The sequence below is a fragment of the Ochotona curzoniae genome, unplaced genomic scaffold (genome assembly GCF_017591425.1).
Source record: "Ochotona curzoniae isolate NIBS_2020 unplaced genomic scaffold, NIBS_Ocur_1.0 scaffold_1037, whole genome shotgun sequence".
NCBI lineage: Eukaryota > Metazoa > Chordata > Mammalia > Lagomorpha > Ochotonidae > Ochotona > Ochotona curzoniae.
In genome coordinates this window covers 17,853,901-17,865,954 of record NW_024467083.1, presented here as the reverse complement: position 1 = coordinate 17,865,954, position 12,054 = coordinate 17,853,901, and the positions used below count along the sequence as shown (strand labels likewise).

General features: G+C 50.7%; 1 protein-coding gene across 6 annotated transcripts; it reads right to left on the bottom strand.

Annotated features, from left to right (window-relative positions):
• Nucleotides 1–1,265: 1,265 nt before the first annotated feature.
• Nucleotides 1,266–6,234, bottom strand: LOC121168474 (glutathione S-transferase Mu 1). Of its 6 annotated transcripts, none has more exons than XM_040998636.1 (8): nucleotides 6,132–6,234; nucleotides 5,636–5,711; nucleotides 5,187–5,251; nucleotides 4,813–4,894; nucleotides 4,556–4,712; nucleotides 3,204–3,324; nucleotides 2,998–3,108; nucleotides 1,266–1,679 (listed from the first exon to the last, which is right to left on the bottom strand). In XM_040998636.1, exons 1-8 carry the CDS (start codon nucleotides 6,165–6,167, stop codon nucleotides 1,590–1,592), a joined length of 738 nt encoding a protein of 245 aa, XP_040854570.1. In that variant the 5' UTR covers nucleotides 6,168–6,234; the 3' UTR covers nucleotides 1,266–1,589. The 6 variants fall into 6 exon arrangements, with proteins under 6 accessions (XP_040854570.1, XP_040854571.1, XP_040854572.1 ...); XM_040998637.1 differs by having other exon boundaries at nucleotides 3,204–3,326; nucleotides 4,612–4,712; XM_040998638.1 differs by having other exon boundaries at nucleotides 3,204–3,299; nucleotides 4,612–4,712.
• Between the last annotated feature and the right edge of the window lie 5,820 nt (nucleotides 6,235–12,054).

Genomic DNA, 12,054 nt, shown 5'->3' with positions numbered 1-12,054 from the left:
TCTTAACCCATATTTCAACAACTGTGTTCTGGATACATACTTTTTGGATGAGAGTCCTTTTTAGATTTACATTTTCTCCCATGTGAGCCACGTATGGATATCTGAACCACAAAATCAACAACTTTTTGTACCAATGTAATTAGGGAGCTACAGTTCCTCTGAAACAACTTACCCTGTGGTTTTTGATTTGCAGTCACAGTCATCTCATGGTATTCCAGGGGTTGTTCCTGGTGCCCCCCATAAATTCCCAAACCTGCAGATGCTCAGGTCTCTTGTACAAAGCGGTGTTGTACTTATATATATATATACTATGTTCCCATAAACTTCAAATCACCTCTCCATTGCTCATAATCCCTGGGACAATGTGTCATCCACATAGTTGTAATACTGTATTGTTTAAGGAACAAGGACCTCAAAAAAGAAAGTCTACACATTCAGCAGAGACAGAATACATCTTCAATTATTTTCAAGTACAGTTGATTCAATTTATGGAATGAAACCCAGAATACATATACATCAAAAGAAAAGGATGCAAAAGAAGAAATGGGGTTAATGCATTGAGATATAGGAAGTCTGCATTTAGAACGTCTTTGAAAGAGAGTGATCATGGAGAGATTAGACTGTGTGTCCCCATATATCCTTTTCATGACAAAATGACAGAAAATCACCAGAAACAAGCTACCTACAAGGGGATTCAAGTCATACCAGCATCAGTATTCTCATCAGAAATGCTTACTATCAGAAAAAAAAAAAAATGGATTCACCAGGAGCCTGCAGGTTGTTATGTTACAGTTCTATACCCAGCCCAAGTAGTACAGAGAAAAACTATCTGCATCTCACAGGTGGCCAGGGGCAGGGCTTTGAAGACATCTGAATGAAAGAGCAGAGAGAGGGTCCTGGAGACCCAGCAGATGGGACAGAGCCACACAGTGTGGAGGCCACAGGATCTCGGCTCCCTCTGCTGGGGCTGCCTGTTTCCTCCTGCCTCCTGAGATGCACAGCTATGCACAGCCATGATGCTGGCAGAATGAGAGGCCCCAGACCAGAAAGGGGCCATCTCTGTCCTTTAGGGTGCCTCATGGGGCCACCTGCTCTAAGGGAATCACACATGGGAGCAAGAAGTATTGGACAACGACAATCCCACCTCATCCCTGTGAACCCAGCCACTGTCAAGCTCTTGGGTGGCTTGGCCACTCCCTAGGAAGGTGCAATGAGAGCTGGTGAGTACAGGGGGCCAGAGGGAACAACACAAGACACAAACAAAATGTGCTTCAGACTTCTTTACTGGGGTTCAGGCAGAGTTGGGGTAGCCACCACACCACAGGTCACAGTCACGGGTGGGCAGGACAATGAGTAGCCTCAATGCAGGACATGGTACTGTTCAGAGAGGGAAATGAGGCTTTAAGGCACCTGAAAGGGACATGAACCAGGCAGGAGGGGAGAGGGCCAGCAAAGCCATGGGGATGAGAGGGGAATTGAAAGCAGAACAGCAAGAGAAGGTCGGGCCAGGGGAGCAGGGAGATGGGATGCACCCATCGGGCCCCAGGCAGCAGCTGGCCGAGCCGGGCTCCCCGCTCCCATCTCCTGCCCTACTTGTTGCCCCACGTGGCCACTTTTGTGTACAAGGGCCTCGGGAGGAAACGGTTGGACTTGATGTAAGCAGAGATCTTTGGCAGGTCCTGAGAATGGGAAACAAAAACCAGAGTTGAGCAGCTGCTCAAGTGCCTGGAACAGAAAGCCCTGGCCCTCGGCTGTTCAAACACTCTTCTTGTTTTCATGGAGAAGTTCCTAGAAGGTCCAGATTTTTCCACCTGGTAGCTGAGCCCAATCTCTCTGTGCCCCCCACCTACCTCATGGCAAACAATACTCATTATAACAGACGAGAAAATGTACCTTCTTACCAGGTAAGGCAGGTGACCAGCCCACACAACTGCCAAAGATCTCAAAGAGATTCAGGTCTTTTTGCCCGCAAAAGGCCAGGGCTAGGCAGGCCACAGTCAGTCAGCTCCTCCGTCTTCCCCATGGCACAAGCCTGGGTCTGAGCCAGACTACCATGAGTAGCTTAAAGGTACACTTCTTGACAGGCAGTGAGACAAGGAATAGCCTGGAGGTTGAATTCTTTTTGGACTAACAACTCAAAGCCCCCATACTGGAAGATCAAATAAGTGATACAGGGTGACAGGAGTAGCTGGGCCCTGAGGCTTGGCCATGTTCCTCAGCACCCAAGGTGTGCTACATGCTCTGCCTGCAGTTCTCCAACTACACTCAATTCCGGCATGGAGTCCATCTTGGTGAGTCCCCCTGCACCCGACACTGTGGCCCACAAAGGAGTGAAATTAAGGACCTGCCCTGTCACAGAACACATGGGTCACTGGGATGGAAAAGAGACAGAGAGAAGTATCCACTATCAGACATTCCAAGACAAGATCCTTCATCAAGAACACCAACGTGTGCACTCAAGTCCAATGCCAATTTTAGCGCTGGGTCTCGGTGCCTCCCTGTCTATAATCTGGAAAGTGCCAAGCCCTACGGAGTTCCTGAAAGATGCCTGCCAGTGTCTCTGACAGTGGTCACTGACCTTACCTCATCCCAGCCCTCCTGAAGCTGACCACAGACACTCTGTCCAATGTCTCGCCTCTCCCATAGTGTCCTGGGAAGGACATGCAGGTCTGACAAGGGCTTGAGGCTGCTCCTTTTAGCACAAAACTGGGAGAGTGACTGCCTGCTATCCACAGCAGCCAGAAGCTCTGGAACTTCGACTTTAACCCCCTACAGTCTCCATTTCCTCCTCTGCACATGGCAATGCTCACACCATCAACTTTATAGCAGTGCTGTAAAGATTAAAGTGATCACAGTGAAGACAGTGAGCATTGGTGCTGGCATGTCGCCAGTGCTCAGTCAACACCGGCCACTGCCCATGCAGCCTCAGTACTAGGTAGGACAGCACCACAGAAAGGGGCATAGGAAAGGGGGAGGAAAAAGAAGCAGGGGCATCACCTCAAAGCGAGACACGAAGGCCTTCAGGTTTGGGAACGCCTCCAGACAGCTGGGGACAAACACGCGGTGCAGGTCAAGGACATCGTAAGTGAGGAAATCCACAAAAGTGATCTGCGGAAGGCCAACAATGAGTGGACACAACGATGGATGGACACAAAAGGCTGCATCTCGGGGAGAAGGATGCCTCCTCACTCCCTGACCCTTACCTTGTCCCCCGCAAACCATGGCTTCTCCCCCAGGAACTGTGAGAATTGCTTCAACATGTCAGGGATTCCCTTCAAGTACTCCGGCTTCTGCTTCTCCTGAGGTGGAAAACAGCTGTGAGCACTCTCAGACGCCAGCTTCCCAGCAGGAGGCAGCCTCCCCTGCGCACAGCATGGCCCGGCTGGCTCAGGTGGGCACCCACCTTCCTTGAGCCTGGCACTGAGCCAGTATCCAGACTTAGACTGAACTCGTACCAGATGCCATCAACACGAGGTGATAAGAAGGCAAAGAGGAATATAACGGTGTCACTAAACCTGCCACTCATGGTGTCTAAAGGACCTCCTCTGGGACAAATCTAAGAGTACTTTGAACACCTGCCCAGCTGTGGACTCTGATATGGGACAAAATGAGATAGAGAGAGAAAATAGCATAGGAAACGAAGTCAAAAGTTCTAGAAAGTAGGGTAGTGAGCTGTAGACATCTGAATGGCTCAAGAAAGCCAAGGAGAGTGTGAGGGTCAAAAGGGAGAAGAACAAAATCTCCTGTCTCTGGCCTGAGTTACCTATTAGAAAGGTGTCCTGAATTACCTCATTACTAAAGACAATCCTGGGAAAGCAACTGGACCAAGTTCACACTGACAGGTGTCCTTAGAGCAGCCCATCTTGCACACCTATTCCTCATAGAGAACATAATACAGGAGACAGCAGTGGCAGAAAGCAGCTGGGAGCTGATGGTTACCACAGTAACTGGAGGAGGGCGGAGTTGGCTTCCAACCCAACCAGGAAGGGATGGTGGGGTTCTGGCAGGGCCCCTCAGGCTGTGAAACCAGCATTGCACCAATGAGGGCACAAACCCATATCCCCTCACCAAATAAGGGCCAAGGCGACCCCCATTTCGGCTTCCGTGTCAAAGGGAGTTTAAAGGTCCCTGCATATTTCTTCCTAGCTCTTCTTCCCCTGTAGCTCTCTCCTTCACATCTGTCTTTCTGCTGCATGGGGAAGGGAAGCCCAGGACCATGGTTCCTTGAAATAAAGGCCACCTAAATTCTTTTTATATATTTGGCTGAGTTATTCTTTCCCTGGTGGTCGGAGATTCTAACAGGAGCAATGCCTCCTGGTGGAGGTCAGAGCTGAAAAGAACTTTGAATATACAGCTTCACTTTCCAGGAACTGAATGCCCAGGCTGTGGAGGCTGGACTCCACCCTAGCACAGGTGGGAACTGACTCAGGGTTTTCATTTGCTGCAATTTAGGGTTAGGAGGTCACGAGTGGCAACACAGAAAACAACCAGGAGGAAAAGTGGTTCCTCAGAGCTCACATGCGAAAGGGACCCATGTAGATGGGAATTCCAGAGCCCTGCCCTGAATGCCATGCTGCCCAAGGAGGCCCTGGAAGGTCGCAGGTAACTCACAAAGTCTGGGCTGTAGCAGACCTCGGCAAGCTGATTGGAAACATCCATAGCCTGGTTCTCCAAAATGTCCACGCGAATCTTCTCCTCTTCCGTCTCCCCACCTGCAGCACACACAGCAGACACAGCAGACACCCTCAGCATCCCACCCAGCCAGGCCCAGGGCACAGCCACAGCCCCACGCCCTCAGACAGCCCCACTTACACAGGTTGTGCTTGCGGCCGAGGTAGCGCAGGATGGCGTTGCTCTGGGTGAGCTTGTGAGTGCCGTCAATCAGGTAGGGCAGCTGGGGAGGGAGGAGGGAAGTCAGCTGGGATCCCAGGTGCCCAGCATCCCCTGCCCTGGGCAAGGGCAGACAGGGGACCCGGTACCCTCTGTGCCTGGCCCTGGAGACAATCTCTGCACAAGGCATTAGTGAGCTATGACATAGAACCTCATGGAAAGACTGCAGAGAACCACAGATGACAGTGGTTGAGCACAAGGTCCTGGTCCTGAACCCTCTAACTTTGGGAAGGATGTGGAGGCAGAGACACCATTCACGACCCCACTCCCTCCAACACCCCATCCCCTGCACATACATTGGGGAAGTCCAGGCCCAGCTTGAATTTCTCACTCAGCCACTGGCTTCGGTCATAGTCGGGAGCTGTGGAGAAGACCAAGTGAAACAAAACCTCCCCCGTGTGCAGCCTCTTTCCCTGGGACTCTCCCAAGGAGTCAGGGGCAGGACCCCCAAGGCAGGACCTGTGGGATCTGAACCCACATCTCATACATTCAAGGTCTGGGGAAAGACTGACTTGACTGTAAGGGCTCTGGACCCTGCTTGCCAAAGGTTTACAACAGGTCGGGGGAAGGCTAAGGAAGACCCCAACATAAACACACACAGTAATGCCCTCCCTTCCGGCTCAGCTGGGCAGGTTCAGTTCCAGCTAGGGGGGGCCTGCAGAGGTGAGCAGCAGGTGGCCATGCAAGGGTTGTAGGTGTCAATCAGCTTTTGCCCATCAGGGACTGGAGTGGGCAGGTGCATTACCGTCCCCCATGGTGTATCTCTTTTCCTCATAGCTGGTGTCTGTGTATTCCAGGAGCAGGCGGATGGCGTGAGCCAGCTGGGGGAGGGAGGCAGGGCAGAGAAGGCGGGGAGAGATGGGATGGGGGCAAAGGTCACAAAGCGACAAAGACTGTTAAGCTCATCTGCCCGAGGTAAATCCCTGTATAACCCGCACTCACTGCTACACACACTCCTACAGCGCACGCGCGCACACACACACACACACACACCCCTACAGCGCGCACACACACACACACACACACACACACACACACACACACACACACACACACACACACACACACACACACACACACACACACACACACACACACACACACACACACACACGCAGGCGCACGCTGGGAGCTCCTGAGCCGCAGGCAGCGGCCTGCCCCAACTCCTACAGGAAGCGCCCCGGCTGCTGGCGCCTCTTGCGCCCACCCCCACCCTCCGCCCCGGCGGGCCCCTGGCTCACCCCGCGGATGTCCCAGTACCCCAGCGTCACGGGCATGGTGCTGCTCGTGCTGCGAGTTCTGCGACTGGTTTCAGTGATTGGCCTGGAACTTTAACCGGGTACGGGCCTAAGGCGAAGGCGTGGCTAGCGATGGGCCCACCCCAACCCCGCCTGCTCGCGCCCCTCTCCGCCCCGGGTGCGCGCTGTGTGCAGGCTCAGGTCGCGGGAGCACAGATAAGGGTTCCACCCATTGGAAGGATCAAGATCCAACTTCACCCGCAGGGCAACCGGGCGAGGGCTCGGCGCCCCGAGGAGGCCGGTGCGCCCCGGGCGCCGGAACCGGGCCTTCAAGCAGCTGCGCCCTTCTTTGCTTCTTGCTGGCTCTGGGAGGGTCCGGCCACCAGGGCCAGGTGCAAAAGGGGCATGCCCATTCGGAGCCTCACTGGGTGAGCATCCTAAAGCGCAAGGCACAGATCCTGACCATAGAGAACAAGCACGTGTGTGTGGCAGTCAACAGGAGCTGTGAGAGGCCAGTCACGTGGCCTGGTAAGCTATTGTGAAATACTTTAATACACGTAGAAACAGCATGCTCTAAAATAGCGTTAACACTATACCCACATAATCCAATAACTTTGTTCTTATCATTGACATGACTGCCAGCTTAGGCTTGCATCACTGCTGGACAATGAATCCACATGGACCGCTAAGTCATCAAAGCCACCACATCACTAGGGAAGTTTTCAAGTTTTCAACACCATTGTCCTTCAGGGAACCATCTTCCTAAAGGGGTGGGGGAGCCCTTTGTTAATCTCATCATATGACACTAAGAGTTTTTGCCATACATTAAGAGTTTGGAAAGAGATAATTTCTTTTTTTAAAAAAAGTAAGACTATGAGAATCAAGACAGTGGAATAGGGTAAGGACACGTTTAAACAGACGGAGAAACATTAGCCAGTGTGAAGCAGACAGGGCACATTCTAGGAAATAGAAGAGGACAGAACAACAGCAGAGGGGCACCTGGAGACTGGCGGACACAGGAAAGCAGCGGGCACAGCAGTGTGGTGTTGCAATGACTGATATTCCAGCAGCATTCAGCTAACGGCGATCTGACCTCCACCAGCAGCCAGAACTCCACCAGCAACCAAGTGGGAAGGGACTTTCACTGGGAGCTTGGGAGGTGAACCCAGACAAAGAACTGTCCATCCTGCTGGTCTGTTTGATGAGGAGCAGAGCCAGAGCTGCAGGTCCCAAATGGGTGGTGCGGGAACAGTGGATTTCACAGTCCAGTCTGCCTCCTAGAGCTGTATTGGGCTCTAGGAGCCCATTTTGTTTAAGTAGATAAAGGCTATGGGGCAGTACTGTGCATGCACTGAACTGGGAGTGAACTCATTTCTGGCTCAGTGAACTGCAACAACATGGCATCCTACAGGTTTCACCCAAGGCAGGTCGGGGTAGCCCTCAGACCTGACAGCAAGCAGACGAAGAACTCTAGTAGTGGCACATCAGGCACCATTTCTTACAGTGTGGCAAGAGCTTTGAGACTGTAGGGACAACAGTGAACTGTGTATGAGCTGAGCTCAGCGAGAACTCACTGACCTCAGAGCATTGCACTGGTCCCACAGGAAAATAATACTGACTGTGGGATTGTACGGGTCAAAATAGGTCCGTGTAGCCCTCAGGCCTAACGGCCAACAAGGTTCTGGAAAGATCACACCAACAACAACCTAGCTATATAGGACACCTGGTGTCTCTAATCCTGGAACCTACTCCAACCAGAAGTGGGAGAAAGGCTGCAGAGACAATGGTGCAGCCTCAGCACGGTATCACAGGAGGTGGAGACTGGTGAGCCAGGAGCTGGGGCTATGGAGACCATGGTGGAAATCTAACATAAGAACCCAGACCTGGAACTCACTGGAGGGAGTGGCACGAGTGACTGCTAACAAAGAGCCGTGCACCAGCCACAAAAATAAAATAGAACTGTAGACCTGTGGGTGACAGAGCTTAGAAACCTGCCCAAGGAACAGACTCTGATAACCAGAAGTACAATGACCAAGAGCAAAAGAAGAGACAGATGCACAATAATTATTACTGAAGGCTCCCCTGCAAAGGAACAAACACCTTTGCCAACATCAGAGTTAACTGAGGAAGACATCGAGAAAATGGGAGATACAGATTTCAAAACACTTGTTATAAAACTTCATGTCAACAATGAGAAGCACATAAAGCAGGAATTTAAAGAATATGTTAAAGAACATATTTAAAGAATACATCACACTGGAAATGAATCAAATGAAAGCTGATATATCAGAAATGAAGAATATAGTGGAGCAAAGAAAAGTACAGTGGAGAGTCTCCAAAATAGAATGAAGGAGGCAGAAGAAAGAATCTCAAAATTACAAGATATTTCCTGTCACCAGGGGGAAGCAAATAAAAAACTGGAAGCAAAGCTGGATCAGGCCAAAACAAGTATTCAAGAATTGAAAGACACTATTAAAAGGCCTAATATAAGAGTTATGGGAGTCCCAGAAGGTGCAGAAAGAGAAGCTGGGTTTTAAAATGTATTTAATGAAATAAAAGGGAAATTTTCCCTAATCTAGAGAAAGAATTGGGAAACAACATCCAGGAGAGGCACAGAACTCCCAAAAAGTTTGACCAAAAGTGATCTTCACCACGACAAGCTCTCTTCACTCGAACATAAGGAAAAGATCCTTAAATGTGCACGTGAAAATAATCAACTTCATATAAAGGAATGCCAATTAAACTCACAGCAAACCTCTCACAGGAAACTCTACAGGCCAGAACAGAATGGAACGACATATTCCAGATTCTAAAAGCAAAACATTATCAGCCCAGGATAACGTGCCCAGCAAAACTTTCCTTTGTCTTTGAAAATGAAATAAAATTCTTCCACAGTAAAGAAAAGTTAAAAGAATTGCCTCTTCCAAACCTACCCTACACATGATACTTAAAGATGTTCTCTTGACAGAGAAGAGGAATAGCACCCACCAAAACCAAAGAAAAATGCAAAGAACATCCCAGTGAAATAACAACAAAAGATTAAATCAATGAATAACCCATTGCTAAAATGACGGGACCAAATTATCACCTGTTTGCATTAACCCTGAGTGTAAATGGCTTAACTCATCAATCAAACATCATAGATTAGTAGGCTGGATTAAAAAAACAAAACCCATCTATTTATTACCTTCAGCAGACACATTTCATCAACAAAGATCAACAGAAACTATATCTTATGGATTTTAATGTTTTTTTGCTAGTTTCATCTCTTTTAATTATTTCTTTTTGGGCCCGGCACAGTGGCCTAACAGCTAAAGTCCTCACCTTGGATGCGCCAGGATCCCATATGGGCGCCGGTTCTAATCCCAGCAGCTCCACTTCTCTTCCAGCTCACTGCTTGTGGCCTGGGAAAGCAGTTGAGGTCAGCCCAAAGCCTTGGGACCCTGTACCCATGTGGGAGATCCAGAAGCTACTGGCTCCTGGCTTTGGACCAGCGCAGCACTGGCCATTGCAGTCACTTGGGGAATGAATCATCGAACAGAAGATCTTCCTCTCTGTCTCTCCTCCTCTCTGTATATCTGACTTTGTAATAAAAATAAATAAATCTTTTAAAAAATAAATTATTTCTTTTGATTCAATTCTTCAGTGACTCATAGATCATACAGTAACATCATTTTCTTCAAGGTGCTCACTGGTGCTCACAAGAACCAGAGTGAATATAACACAGGCTAGGCAAGATCTTGGCACTTGCTGAGCCCTATGAGAGCTTGGTCTGGGGTAGACCAGGCATGATTAAGAGCCGGAATGGGTGTGGGTCGGTTGGGCAAGGCTGCTGTACCTGCCTGGACAGGTGAGCCAGGTCAAGCTGGGCCAAGCAATCAGCTGTGTGTGCAAGATCTGCCACTGGGAGAAGACCCGATAGATGAGCTTGGGGAACTCCTCTGTCAGGATGCAGTTCCCACAGGTGAATGCAAGAACCAAACCTGGGAGCAGCCCAGACCAGGCCAGATCACAATACCCACCAGCGTAAGTGTGGATCAGGTCTGGGGACAGTCTGGACTGGGCCAGTTCACAGCATCCACTAGTGAGATGTGAGAACCTGGACAGGGTACAAGAGTGGCCAGGTTAGGCCATAAAACCAGCCAGTTCACATTAAGGCTGGGACTGGGGGTTGGCTGAGCTGGGCTGGGCTAGGCTTCAGCACCTGTTGGTGAATGCAGAAGTGAGGCAAGACATGCCAGTCTAGGCCACAGCATTCACCAGTACATGTAAGATCCAGTGGGGGCAGGGGTTGAGGGGCGAGCCCAACAGGGGAAGTGCAGAGGCTTCCCTGCTGGGCCCCTGCTCCTGCTGCTGAGCGTGAGAGGTGAGAGCCTGGACTGAGGAAAAGAACAGGCTGGGCAGGGCTACAAAGTCCATTGACCTGTATACGAGCTGGGTTACCAGGAGAGCCAGGCTGGGCTAAGCATACCCACTGGTGCGTGCATGAACCAGAGTAAGCTCAGGCTGCCCGGGCTTTGCCATTGCATCAACCGGCCAGTGCTGTGGTTGGAGCAAGTCCTGTCAAACTAGACTGTAGAATCACCTGGGAAGTGCAAGATCCAGGGGAAAGAGTGGGCCCAGTAGGGAAACTGTTGTCGCCCATGCATTGGACTGCAGCTCCCAATGGTGAGTATGAGAACCAGGGCTGGGACAAACCGGGCCAGACAGGTGGTGGCACCCACAGGCATGAGTGTGGGCTGGAGAGTGGGGTCGGTTGAGTTGAGCTAGGCTCCAGCACCCATTGATGTATATGAGAGTTGAATATGAGAGTGGGACAGATTGAACCAGGCTGCTGTACATACTGGCATGCACAGGAATCAGGGCTGGGGGCAGGCCTGGTAGGGGTTCTGGAGGGTCACTCCGACTAGGCTGTAGTTCCCACAGATGTACGTGAGGCTGAGTTTGTGGCGGGCAGGGTTAGGCTGGGCATCAACATCCATTGTTTTGCATATGGGATGGGGCTGGCGACAGAACTGACCAGGTGACTCCAAACACCAGAGTGCATGTAGGTTGATATGAGTGGTGGACTGACCCTGCACTGACTGCCACACACAGGAATCAGGTTGGGTTCACCTCTGGTGAGGTTTCTTTGGAGACCCTTCCCTGCAACTGGATCACTGGACTCAGAACTCCAACTACAGGGAAGACCACAGGATAGTGGTCTGACTGTGGAGTGCCTGTGCTGGAACTGGGTCTGCATGGTTGCTGAGGCCTGTGCAATGGACGGTGTACCCAGATTCTCATGGGGGACATGGCAACCAGTTCACTGAGGCCTGCAGAAGACATCCAGTACCATGAAGGGCAGAACAAATTGGACAGCTCTCTCCAACAAGTATCTGGGTGAGTGGACTATGTCAGCAAATGAACCTTGGAAGGATTTCCTCATTCTTGGGGGAATAAAATCAACAGCATCTCAGAACTGTCAAAACTGTTTAAGCGATATCCTCAGAACATGCTCCACTTCGGGGGCCCTGGGATGACATCAGTTGGCCTTCCTCCATCCCCAGGCACTGATGCAGTTGGGCTGCTGGGAGCGATCCTCTCCCATTCTCTCTCCACTTTCCCCAGATAACAGAACAAAACAGGAGATTGCAGGCAATTGTCTCGTCCACTTTTTCCCATTCCTCGACCCTCCCTACTCCAATTGGTGGTCCACATGGGCATGCATCCCTCTCAATTATGTAAACATCAACAAAAGTAAAATGAATTAAAAAAAAAGTGAAGGCTGGGCCCGGCGTGGCCTAGCAGCTAAAGTCCTCACCTTGAACGCACCAGGATCCCATATGGGCACCGGTTTTAATCCCGGCAGCTCCACTTCCTATCCAGCTCCCTGCTTGTGGCCTGGGAAAGCAGTCAAGGACGGCCGAAAGCTTTGGGACCCTGC